We start from the raw sequence: 13,371 nt of genomic DNA on the forward strand, positions 1-13,371 counted from the left end.
CAAATAGGGAAGGTCTTAAAGAGGACATCGACATGTTTTTGGCTTCAAAGCCAAGTGATTTCTTTAAGCAGGGTATTAACAACCTGATTTTAAGATGGAAAAGCGTCATCGATAAGAATGGAGAATATTTAATTTAATAAATGTTTTGTTTTGATATATAAGTTGTTCGGGTGTTTTATCTAAAAAAAGTGACATTAATTTCTTGACGACCTAATACAACAGGTTCGATATTCATAAACGTAATCTATTAGAATTGGAAGTAGCCATCATAAGATTATAGTTAAGTGTTCAAACTGACATCCACTTATATAGCATATTTTAAACTTCTTCCAATAAATGAATTAAATGCATTTGTGTTACATTAAGCAATCGTTCGAAAAGGCTTGACGAAACCGTGATGCTCAAGAGGTATTTTTATGGTAGTAAATTGCATAATATAAGCTTTCTTTCCAAACAAATGCGTTGACTCATAGAAATTCAATTGTAAACTTTAGCTTTTAATATTTACCTTTGAAATAACACTGATTACATAAACACTTAAGCAAAACATACTAAAGTACATGTCACTAGTTACAAGTTTACACACATAAAAATGCAAAGCTTAGTGTCAGCGTTGCCATGCCCCGTTCCTAAGGTCACCTTTTTCTTATCGTTGATTTGCGGTGTTGCTTCAACGCTGGCTCAACACACTCAACGACCCGGAGGAGCGTTCAGTTGAAAAATGCAGTAAGACAGCTTCAGTGAGAGACGTGACATTTACAATAGGTGATTCACAGTATACGGTAATTCTGAATACAGGAACTATTTTTATTTTAAAATAAGATTACTGTAAAAACGCGACGTTTAAATAGAAACACATTTATTTTAAATTGCAACGTTTCAAGCACCCACTATTTTTCATGCTTAATATGAAAATGAAACGGCACTTAATAAAATGAATTTGTTTCTATTTCAGTGTTGTGTTTTTACAGTGATTTTGTTTTACTACATTTATTGTTGTACAAATTCCACCTCTTTGAAAAACTCTTCTTCTTCTTCTTTTGCTGGATGTCCTTCTTGAAAATATTAACAAAGCGTTGAGCCAAACGTGACGTCATGGCAGTACCAACGCTGATTAATTGTTGAATTTTGGAATGGTTAGAACAATTCTGCATGTTTTTGTTCGAAGCGACATCTATTTCGTAGAGCTAAACCTATTATTTATGGATTATTTGTAATTAAGCACAAAGCTACACAATGGGATGCCCACCACAGATATCGAAACCCAGTTTCTGGCGTTGTAAGTCCGCTGACATACCACTGTGCCACTGAGGGGCATTGTTCGTGGTACTTATCTCAGTATCATCAGATAGTACTAAGCATTAAAATTAATGAGATTTTCAAACATTTTGAAATATTAAATCTGACATCTATTTTTAAGGCTTAATTTATAGAGTAAATCACAAATACTAGAGTTACCCGTTCAGTATATTTTATATGTATTTGGTATAATTGACAGGAATAAGCAAATTAATATGTATATCAAAATAAATATTCTTTATGAAACAATTTAAATTATTCGTGAGCTTTAGAATAAACAATGAGTAACACAACTTAACATCAGAGTGATATTCTATTGATTTTTATGTCGTAGCGAATCATAATTTACAACTTGAATATGCTGTGTTCAAAGGTAGTAGTAGTAGGAGGAAAAATATTTTACTTAGTAAGTAAATTGTTGCATTATAAAGCATTCTGTGAATTCGGGAATTCTAAACTCAATGCCACAGTATGTTTGCCTAACAAACAAAATAGATTCTCAACAACATAAATAGGATGAAGAGGTCCAATCTGTCATTACTCTGCGCATGGGCATTATAATATCTCCAGCACAAAATCCATTGGCGACGGAAATGTGCAATGAAAAAATCTAATGTTATTAATGTTTAAGTAACAATCGTATATTACTAGTGGTAATTGGCGAAAGGCCTCGTCGGCACAGGATATAGCACATATAGCCTGGTTGACATAATATTATTTGCTCTTCAAACGTTATTATCCATAAATAACAAATAAAAATGCAGTCTTCACCTGTTGGCATTGTGGTTGCTTGAGGAGCTCAGGAATTAAAAAGATTAGCAAGTTAATTCAATAAAATAATTATCACTAATATATATAGTGTTAAAAGAAGTAAATATAAAGTGTTCAAAATATTTACCCTACCTTTGATGTGTTCTAAAATAAATAAAATCAATGAAGATTTTACACTTTGCCAACTTAATTCAATTTACCCCATTCTATTTGTTGTCAATCAATTGGCCTAGCTGGCCTAAAGATCCATGGTATTCAACAAAAGGTCTTTTCGGCACTGGGTACAGCAAGTATACTGTGGCTGACATATCATTTTACACTCACCATTACCTCATTTCAGAAGTTGTTATTAATAATTAACATTTAAGTTCTTAGTAATAATATGACATCTCAATAAATAAACGAGTTTTAAAAACATCATTAATCTGTCTTAAGCGACAATCTGTTCTTCCCATCCCACCCATAAACACACTATATTATTACATTTTATCTAATTACTCGAGGACATTTCACAAGCTTCATATAAACTTTCTATTCGACTCCATCAGTATGATTATACATCTAATATTACATAAAATAGTTGGCTAAGCCTAAAATATGTGGTTAAACCACAGATCCTTCAGGTATTACGGGTTCTCGTATTGATTTATCTGTTTTCTTCCTATCTGTCGATTTATCAGCTGTGCTATAGCTATGGTTAAACTTTGGTGTGAAAATAATGTTACAGTTGGTACAGTCGACACATCCTGGATCTGCAACTGAAAGTTTTGATAGTTGAGGCCGGATAGCCTTGTCCAGTTCTTCTGCTAACTCGTCTTCTTGTAGGTCGTCTTTGTGGGTATTCTGATCCTTACCCTGTTCAAACCTGATCCTAGTTTGGAAATTAGATTCACTAACTGTTCTGGAAGTATGTGTTACAGGAACAACTAGGATGTTTTCACCTGCTGTCCGCCTTTTCTCACAATCTACAAGAACAGGTTCATAATTTGGGTTTCTTACCCATTTCATTGATACTGGTAAAGGGCTGCTATTGATACAGTTCTCTACCTCCATGTTTCGGAGTCGAAGACACGAGTTGTTACGATCTAGTCGAAGACTATTTAACGAATGATTTCGATTCGAACGGACAGATCCCTGGGAGCTAGAGTTTCTGTAGCTAATGGGTCGCTTAGAACGTTTGTCGTCAACTTCATGCCGACAACAGCAACAACATGAACAGAAGCAATAGATACTTGGAGGGTCCGTACACAATTTCTCCCTGAAAGCCACCCGAAAACGGTTGGACATGACACTGTACAGAACTGGGTTGATGGTCGAGTTGAAGTAGTAAAAACAACCTAGAAAAAACAAAACTATATGTGAGTTTCAAATCTGTTTTGCTAGACGAATGAAAATCAAATAATTCTTATTAAATTTGCATATTTAGCTATTTTAAGTCATTTGGCTTTAAAATAAATACATTATGAACAGCAAAATCAATGAGGCATTCCTTGTACTTTGGTTTCCATAATCTTTCGTCTTGTTACCTTTTCTCTACTAATACAAGAAAACTTTTTATGATATTTCTAGCAACAAAATAACACTCGTGAGTTGGAATCTCGTCAGGAAGGTTTTGACAATTGCGTTTATTTTAGTTGCTTGTTTGTTTTAAGCACAAACCCGTAACATGGGTTATCTGTACTGTTTCCAATTTGGGGACCAAACTCCAAATGTTAGGATTATAATCAACCACTTGCTACAGAGGTTTAGTTGTGCAATTTACTCTCCTTATGTAGTGTTTGCCAATAAAACTGAAGTCAATCAATATAAACCAGATAACCAGGCATTTCCTCAACTGATTCTGTATTAGCACAGTTATTTAAGTTTACTTTAAAGTTCTTAGCATGTTCATTAAAGTTTGTCCATATAAAACATCTTCCCTCTACTTCAATGAATGTACATTGGGCTGAAACAAAAAAAAATACAACAACAACTCTGAAATATATGAGGCATTAGAAGAATTTATATGTCTTAATATCCATGTTATGATCTATTTAACTTCTTATTGAGTCCATTAATTATTACACATCCATTCAGAGGCACAGCAGTAAGTCTGAAGGCTTATAACGCTAAAAACCGGGTTTCGATACTCGTGGTATAGCCCGTTGTGTGACTTTGTGCCTAACTACAAACAAACCAATAATGTTCAGTATTTAAACGTGTTATTAGAAGTTATTTCTCCAGCTGCTCACTACGTACAGAACAAATCAAGCTTATAGTTTAAGAATGTCCAATGTGACACACACATTTATATATATATTATTCTTTAATTAGGACGTGTTTAGTGAGTCAGATGTGGACTCTTTATTAACATGTCGACTGTGGATTTGATGGTACATAGTTAGCGTCCCATTGCCACAAAAAATCTCACCTCACACTTTGAGGTCGTGGGTGAGTCATATAAGTAACAATCAAATCCAAATTTTTTTATTAGAGTAGCCCAAGAGTTGGCGGTCACTGCTGTTTAACTAATGTTTTTCCCTTTAGTCTAACAGTTCAAAATTAGGCACGACTAATACAAGATAGCCTTTGTGTAGCTTCCCACAAATATCCGAAACAAACCAAAACCAAGCTAGTCTGAGATATTAAGACAAGTAGAAATTAAATAATGTAATTCATCTGGACCTCTCTATTAATCTTGTTTTTCATAAGCAAGAATTTCGAGAAGACCCCCTGTGAAGTTGAATACTTTAATGTCTTAAATTTTCTACGAGGGCGAGAATCAGTTACCCAAGACTGTAAATGTTAGAGTTCGTGTTAGAGTTCTGTAAATGTTAGAGTTCGTGGCACTCCGCAATGTTGGGCTGTGGGTGCACTAAAAGTGTGACGGCTAGATCTCAATAATTCGATGAGATAGGAATGGCCCAATTATTGGTAGTGGGTACTTTCGAACTGTCAGTTCAAAATTAGGGGCATCTATGTACAGAGAGCCCCTTTTGTAGCTTTGTGCAAAATTCTGAAACACAAAAATAAGTATTCTACTCAGCAAAGGTTATTAATCAATCACATGTTCAAAGATCGAAGTTTATATTCTCTTCTTTTCTTTCTCATGTTCAAAGATCGAAGTTTATGTTCTTTTCTTTCTCATGTTCAAAAGTCGAAGTTTATGTTCTCTTCTTTTCTTTCTCATGTTCAAAGATTGAAGTTTATGTTCTTTTCTTTCTCATGTTCAAAGATCGAAGTATATGTTCTCTTCTTTTCTTTCTCATGTTCAAAGATTGAAGTTTATGTTCTTTTCTTTCTCATGTTCAAAGATCAAAGTTTATTTTCTGTACTCTTCTTTCTCATGTTCAAAGATCGAAGTTTATGATCTGTTCTTTTCTTTCTCATGTTCAAAGATCAACGTTTATGTTCTGTTCATTTCTTTACATTTTCACAATTGAAGATGAAGTGGGTGGTAGTGCACTCATCTTCTAGTTAAGAGTTGATTTTCTTAGCTTAATGGCAAGATATTCTAGCATTCCAGGGTGAAATTCTTCTCTGAAATGGAGAATGACTCGAAGAAACTAGAAGTTGGCACAGCATCAAGCCCATTTAGACGGTACTTTTTTTCAAGTGCAAAGCTACACAATGGGCTATCTGAGCTCTATCCATCGCGGCGAATAATCGAAGCACAAAACACTGCAACAGTGTCTGTCATCCATATATCTTCTGTAATGCACAAACTTAAAAGACTCACCGATTTTATTATGCGCAAATATACTAAGAACATTTTAAAATTTTTTATAAAAATTACAGAGAATCAATTTCGAACTACACAAAACTTTTTCGCACTAAAATGTTCTTCTAACAAAAGATTAAGATGGTAAATAAAAAAATGGTATATTTCTATATAATACGCACCATTTCAAAATAATATTTGGGCTTAGAAATTAAGGTCTGTCAAATTGAAATTAGAAAGAAAAATTTCGAAAAAGTTGTAGAGCAAGTAGAGTAAGACAGTATAAGCCCCAAGATTTAGGCTATTTGAAAATTTAAATTATCAACTGTGATAATAAAGCTCTAATAGAGGTTAGAGTTAACTCAATGACCTTGAAAAGTACAGATGTGGGTACACGTTCATGGAACACCCAGATGGTGTTATTAATAACACAGGCCTGTGAATTTAAACTTCATGAAAGTTGTAATAACGGATTTTACATAGTTCAGCTACGCAGATTTCGAAAATAATATTCGTTTTTTTCTATCACGTAAGGATTTTTTATAAATCTGGAACAAGAAAAAAACTCTTACTTAGATCAAATTATTATTTCGTTTATCACAATGGAAAATTTTTATTAGTATTATGTTTGTTAACAAAAATACAAACAAACTGAAGAATATTGATTTCACATGAATCCTCATTCATCCTGATTTTTTTGTGTAAAATGTATGTCTCTTTGTCTCAATACTACGTGTTGTAGTCTTTGTTTGTTTGTTTTGAATTTTGTGAAAGCTACACGAGGGCTATCTGCGCTAGCCGTTTTTAATTTAGCAGTGTAAGACTAGAGGGAAGGTAGCTAGTCATCACTACCCACCGCCAACTCTTGGGCTACTTATTTACTAATTAATAGTGGGATTGACCGTCACATTATAACGCCCCCACGGCTGAAAGAGCGAGCGTTCTTGGTGTGACGGGAATTTGAACCCGCAACCCTCAGATTGCGAGACGAGCGCCCTAACCTCCTGGCCATGCCAGGTCGTTGTAGTCTTTATTTTATGTATTGCGTTATGACGTTGTGTGAAAAAGAATCTGTATGTAATGGAGAAAAATGGATATCGTTTTCGGAATTAGTGTAGAACGTGTAAAAATTTCAAGACAATAAAACCATCGCAGTCCTGTGTAACTTATCCTGTTACTATTTGTCTGATGACGAGAATAGGGTCTTAGCTAGAGGGTTACAATTTTCTATTCTCCCCTAAGAAAGTTACTAAAGAGTTTTATTTTCTAAGTTTTGAAACGTTCTTACAACACTTGTCTAAATGTGAAATTTAAAAATATCAGTGAATAACTTTTGAACAAATTAAATCTCAAGTCACTGGGTGTGCCCTCGGGATATTACAAGATTTTAGGCTTATGAAAAAGAACAGGAACCTAGGCTTTAAAAGTTTTAAATAATTGTGATAACATTATAATCACTAAACCTCATGAAGGTAATGGGGTTGTGATTTTACATAAAGTGGATTACATTAACAAAATGGAGGTAATTCTATACTAAGTTTATAGGAATTAGGAATGATTCTACAGTAACCATGGAAACCAGCCTTACGTGATACCTTTTAAAAATAAAAAGGCAGCATCAATTCCATACGATTCACATGGAGGGATGTCCAGTTTAATCAATTGTTTCCAGTGTAGTCTCCTACAATCAATGCAGCAAGATTTTTGACCCTGTTTTTAAAAAGGTTTGTACAGAAAGTTTGTTTGTTTGTTTTTAATTATGCACAAAGCTACACAAGGGTTATCTGTGCTCTGCCTACCACGGGTATCGAAACCCGTTTTGAGCGTTGTAAGTCCGCAGACATACCGCTGTGCCACTGGGAGGTAGTACAGAATGAATATTATATTAAGGCACTTGTGGTACTAGGCAGCAAACTAAACATTTGCTTAAGGCCCCGAACATTTCAAGAGGCATTCCTATTCACGGGGATTTATTTTCATCAGACCTTTGTCATTTTTGGCTGTTTTAATATTGTATTCATTAAAAAAAATGTTTTCAATGCCAGCGATCCAAAATTATATCCCTCTGTAACTGTTGGAAGTTTAAATATTGCAGAAGGAAGACGCTTCTCAGCCAGGCATACGTGCGATGCTCATTCGGTGATTGGTAGATAAGTATATATACACACAGTGTGCATTGTTTAAGTAATATATTGGCGCAGCAGTGTTGTGTTTGGGAGTAAAAATGACTTTTTAACAAGCATTATTCGTGTTATGTTAAAATTCGTCTTCAGAACAAAGTCTAGGTTAAAAGGACTCTTCGACTTTAAACACACACACACAAAAAAAAAAACAACACCCAGTGAATATCATGCGAGTTCACGTGCCCCACGTGCAGTCGAGGATATACTGGATCAACCGCTAGAGGACACTTCAGTTGAATATAGAATACTGTAACGTTAAATGAATATCATGCTGTGTCTACTCTTCAGTTCCTTTCGCGTTGTCTTTTATTCACGGGAAAAATTCCTATTATTAAACTAAGAAAAATCAGCTCTTAACCAAAACATGAGCACACTAAGCTACATCTTCGACTTTAAAAAAAATGTAAAGAAAACATGAACTTCGACTGTTCAGCAAAAGTTTGCCTAAGTTTAAATTTCAAGTAATATTGTTCAATTAGTTAATATTTTTTTCCATGAAAGAGTTTCTATTTTGTGGTTTTCAGTTTTTCGTGTTTTATTGTTTGGATTTGTTTGTTTCTTGTTCTAACAAACGTTTTGGCTTCTTGACAACTATTGTAGCTTTCTTTCTTAAACCTACTTGTTTTGGAAATGCCTCGCCGTTTCTCTTTCTAGTTTTGCTTCTGGATATCATTATCTTTCTTCTCGTTAATTAATGAATGTAGCCCTTTAAGTATATCTATTGTTATGCAGATCAGGTAAGAATCTACCTTAACATAATTAAAGGACTTAAACTTTGATTGCTAACGACCACGGTGATTCATCTTCATCTAAGTACAAATATTACGTTGGCCTTATTGTTTACTCAACCTTTTATACCCTATTTCTAGCAGCTAAACTGCCAACCACTCGTGTAGAACATCTACAATATATGACAAACTTAACAAGGTGGATATATATATATATTCTTAATAAGCTTCAGTGTCTTGTATAGCACTGATCGATATTGATCAGAAACTAAGCTGAACAGACCTTTTGAGAACAACTAACGAACACCAATAAAAACCCTAATGAAACAAAAACCTCCTTTCCCAGCTTCAGCTAGCCCTGAAACATGCTCGATAGAAAGGCTTAGAAATATTCACATGGGGTTTTATATTTCGTTTATTTTTATATTTTCATTTAACCTCAAATAACTTTCTGTACCCGAGTTGAAATGAAAATCAAAGATAGTTCATGATAATTCATATTAGAATTCAGAATCATTCTGGTTTTCTCAATTTTATTTGGACAAATATAATATACACTCAATAACATTATCGTCTGCAAGCATTTTGAAGCAAAATAAAAAAATAACGACAACCAGAATAAAAGGATCAGAAAATTTAAAAAGAGTTCTTATACATAAACTAAAACAGTTTTCTAATCAAGCATTTTGTTCGAAATCTAGTGCTTCTAAAATTATTGTTCTGTTCTTTTCATTTTGCAACAGATAACGATCAAATCAACCAACAAACAATAATGTAAAATTAAACAGAACGTAAAAAGCAATAACTTTGTGGTAACTATGTCTTTTTATACTACTCATTCCTCCACTAAGGACATCGTAAAACATCATCATGTGTACAGAGGTTTTAAAAACATAAATGACACCGCTCGATAACAAATAAAACAAATTTTCTTGGAGTTAGTGGATTAGTGAACTTTGGTAAGGAATGATAACCAGTGACATGGATTAGTGAATTTTGGTAAGGAATGATATCCGGTAACATGGATTAGTGAACTTTGGTGAGGAATGATATCCAGTAACATGTATTAGTAAACTTTGGTAAGGAATGACAACAAGTAATATGGATTAGTGAACTTTGGTGAGGAATGAAAACCAGTAACAAGGATTAGTGAACTTTGGTAAGTAATGACAACCTACGAGTCTTCTTCCATCAAAAATATTAAGGTAACGTCATGTGGTGTAGTGATAAGTTAGAAACCCCACACGTAGAGGGTACAGGAATGATGTACAGGACCAACTTAGTTTGAAAACATCTCGATAAGAGTGGCCAATATGTCTGTTTCCTCACCAGATTGATTACACAAGCTTATGTAACTAGGATGAATGTAGTAGAAGTTAAGATATCAGTCAGTGATATCTTAATACAACATAGTTACAGCATGTAAATCCTCCTATTTTTAAAGGTTTTGATAAAAAGGATGTTTCCTTAGTCAGTTTGGGCAAATTGCTGCTTGTTAAATCTTATCCCAAGTATGAAAGACTGGATGCAGTTGAACGTTTGGTATTACTATAACTTTATCAGTGGTTTGCAATAGTTGTTGAGTTTTATCAACAGCTTGAGGTTAAGAACCAAACTCATTAATTGATTTAAGATTGAAACATCGTAACGTAGATATAGTGAACCTCAATATCATATACGTAGATTAACTATAGTATATATATGCACACAAAAGAATTCCTAGTATTACCACTGCAAATTGGGCGGCTACGTGTATTAAATATGTATGGAATGTCTACCCAAGAGTCTTGTAGCCTCATTATTGGGTACAATATACATTTTGGTTAACTTGATGTCGTGTTACAGGCTATAACCAGGTTTCATGGTAAAACAAATAATGGAATAGATACAAGCAAAATAGAAGTAAACACTGCAGAAGACAATATATGAACCAGAAGTTCAGTTTAAAACAGGATAATAACATATTTTTATAGATGGGAGATTGTACATTTTAATAACTATACCACCAAATATCCAGTTAAGGGAAGATCGAAGGTACAGTACAGTTACTACTACTTTTCTGATATTTTTACAGCACAGTTTCCACTACTTTTCTGGTGTTTTTACAATACAGTTACTACTAATTTTCTGACGTTTTTACAATACAGTTACAACTACTTTTCTGGTGTTTTTATAATACAGTTACTACTACTTTTCTGGTGTTTTTACAATACACTTTCCACAACTTGTCTGGTGTTTTTACAATACAGTTACTACTACTTTTCTGGTGTTTTAGACTAAGAGGCCCCAAATCAACATTTCTATTGACTCGAAGTGTCTTCGTGGCCAACAATAACAGCACGTCGAATATTAGAGAATATAAACCCAATTTCCATGAGAAAGCAGACATGGTATCTATCTACCTGTCAATATCTTAGGATAACACAGGGTGGAAATTCTGTCTGATATCACACAACTACCTAAACTTGAAATGTACCGAGAACTACCAATCATATCAACAGTGCAGATAACCTTTACCTGATGGATTGAAAAAAATATATAGTGGAACAAGAAGTTATTATGACTTAGATTTGGCTCTGGTAATTACGAGTAAGAATTTGTTGGGAAGATCACATGAAATATTTCTTCTAAAACAGGACGGTTAGCCATTAGTATTAGTAAAATACAAACGTTTCTCACGTGAACCAAGTGGATGTTTTTAGCTTTTGAGATGGCAGTTACTACTAATACATTCTTAATAATACTAAAACTACATGAAGGTATTCTTAATAATGCTAAAACTACATGAAGGTTATGACCTCAGTAATGCATAAAATTGAATCAGTAAGAAAGTCACCTAACAACACAGCAGAGAAACCATCTGACCATTGTAGTATTTTAGCTACTAGTCAAGAAGCTTTAAAACCTGTCAGAAGGGTGCTATAAATAGCGTGCAATAGAGAATTCGAACGATAGCCCAAGCTAATAGGGTTAAAGTTCCTTTCATTACACTAAGACAGAGCAAAAATTATTAAGAATGCCTCACATTGCAATTAGTCTGTAAAGAATATCTTACTGATAGTAAGTCAGCATTAGGTAAAATGTCTGTGAAAAATCTTAATAGTCTGCGCAGCCAGAAGGAAGTTTCTTCCACATCAAAATTAACAAATTAAATTCAACTGAACAAATGACTGAAAAAAGCAAGGTTACTGGAATATGCTGGTTGCTTTCGACTAATTTACGCAGTGAACAAAGGCTTACTCCATTTGAAACACTGTTAATCAAGCTATCATTGTTATTGTAACTAATACATATTTTATTTTAGTTTGGTATATGAATAGAGATACATGGGGGCTAAAGGGCAAGCTTTGTTGTGATTTTCTTTGTTGACCTTTTATAAGGGCTAAAACTGCTGAACAATAGACCATCTTCATCTGAGAAGTTTATTGAAAGAACCATAAAAATGAACAAGAACATGTTATCCTAGTTAGACTAGATACGAAGGAAGATGGGGAAAAAAGCCATCTGAACAGCATCAATAACTGACTCTGACTCATTTCTAAATACGTCAATAAAGAAGATAAAGAAATCCCTGAACAGCACCAATAAATAGCTGACCCCGGCTTGTTTCTAAATCTGAATGTACGGGGCAAGGTTTTCTGTTGTGGAAATTCTCGCAAAGCTACTAAAGGGCTATCTACACTAGCCGTCCCTAATTTTTTAAGTGTTAGGCTAAAAGAAAGGCAGCTAGTCCACACCAATCACCGCTAACTCTAAAGCTACTAGCGAGTAGTGGACTGATCGTCACATTATAACGCCCTCACGTTTGAAAGGGCGATCATGTTTGATTACAGGATTCGAATCCGCGATCCGAAGACTGCAAATCGAGTGCCCAAACTGCCAGGCCATGCAGGGCAAAACACTGATAAATAATGACACTAACAGCAAAGAAAAATAGGAGAAAATGGCACTAGTAATAATTGAAATGATAAAATTGAAAATGTAATAATGCAAGGTGATAATATATATCATTACGTAAGATTCATAAACAGTATTACTATATATATGTGTGTGTGTAATTAATTTTTTGAGGAATAGAAAACTGTCATTTTAAGTTTGCTGCTGTTTGCCATTATCACCGGATTCTTTATTCCTAGAGCTATTTTTTTCCTGGATTGCAAATAACGTAATTAGTAAGCTATCTGCACCACCAAGTGTCTTGATGGAATTAAGACCGTCCATAAGCTAACTACAGATAATGGTGTATAGTGTAACGAATCAATTAATGGTATTTACATCTGCTATTATGGTGTTATGTATCAATTAATGGTCTTTACTTCTGCTATATAATGTTATGATCAAATTAATGGTCTATAATTCTGCTGTATAGTTTTATGAATCAATTAATGTCTCTACTTCTGCTATATGGTGTTATGAATCAATCAGTGGTCTCTACTTCTGCTATATGGTGTTATCAATCAATTAATGGTCTCTACTTTTTCTATATGGTTTTATGAATCAATTAATGGTCTATACTTCTGCTATATGGTGTTATGAATCAATTAATGGTCTCCACTTCTACTATATAGTGTTATGAATCAATTAATGGTCTCCACTTCTACTATATAGTGTTATGAATCAATTAATGGTCTCTACATTTTCTATATGGTTTTATGAATCAATTAATGATCTATACTTCTGGTATATGGTT

At 33.9% G+C, this 13,371-nt stretch overlaps 1 protein-coding gene across 1 annotated transcript in view; it reads right to left on the reverse strand.

Moving 5' to 3' along the window:
- Positions 1 to 1,566: 1,566 nt before the first annotated feature.
- LOC106462100 (neuromedin-U receptor 2-like) overlaps positions 1,567 to 13,371 on the reverse strand; it is a 38,343-nt gene continuing 26,538 nt past the window's right edge. The window contains exon 4 of the mRNA XM_022389239.1: positions 1,567 to 3,407. Within this exon, the coding sequence (XP_022244947.1) occupies positions 2,674 to 3,407 (734 nt within the window). The 3' untranslated portion in view covers positions 1,567 to 2,673. The remainder of the gene's footprint in view (positions 3,408 to 13,371) is intronic.

Source organism: Limulus polyphemus, unplaced genomic scaffold, assembly GCF_000517525.1.
Source record: "Limulus polyphemus unplaced genomic scaffold, Limulus_polyphemus-2.1.2 Scaffold1093, whole genome shotgun sequence".
NCBI lineage: Eukaryota > Metazoa > Arthropoda > Merostomata > Xiphosura > Limulidae > Limulus > Limulus polyphemus.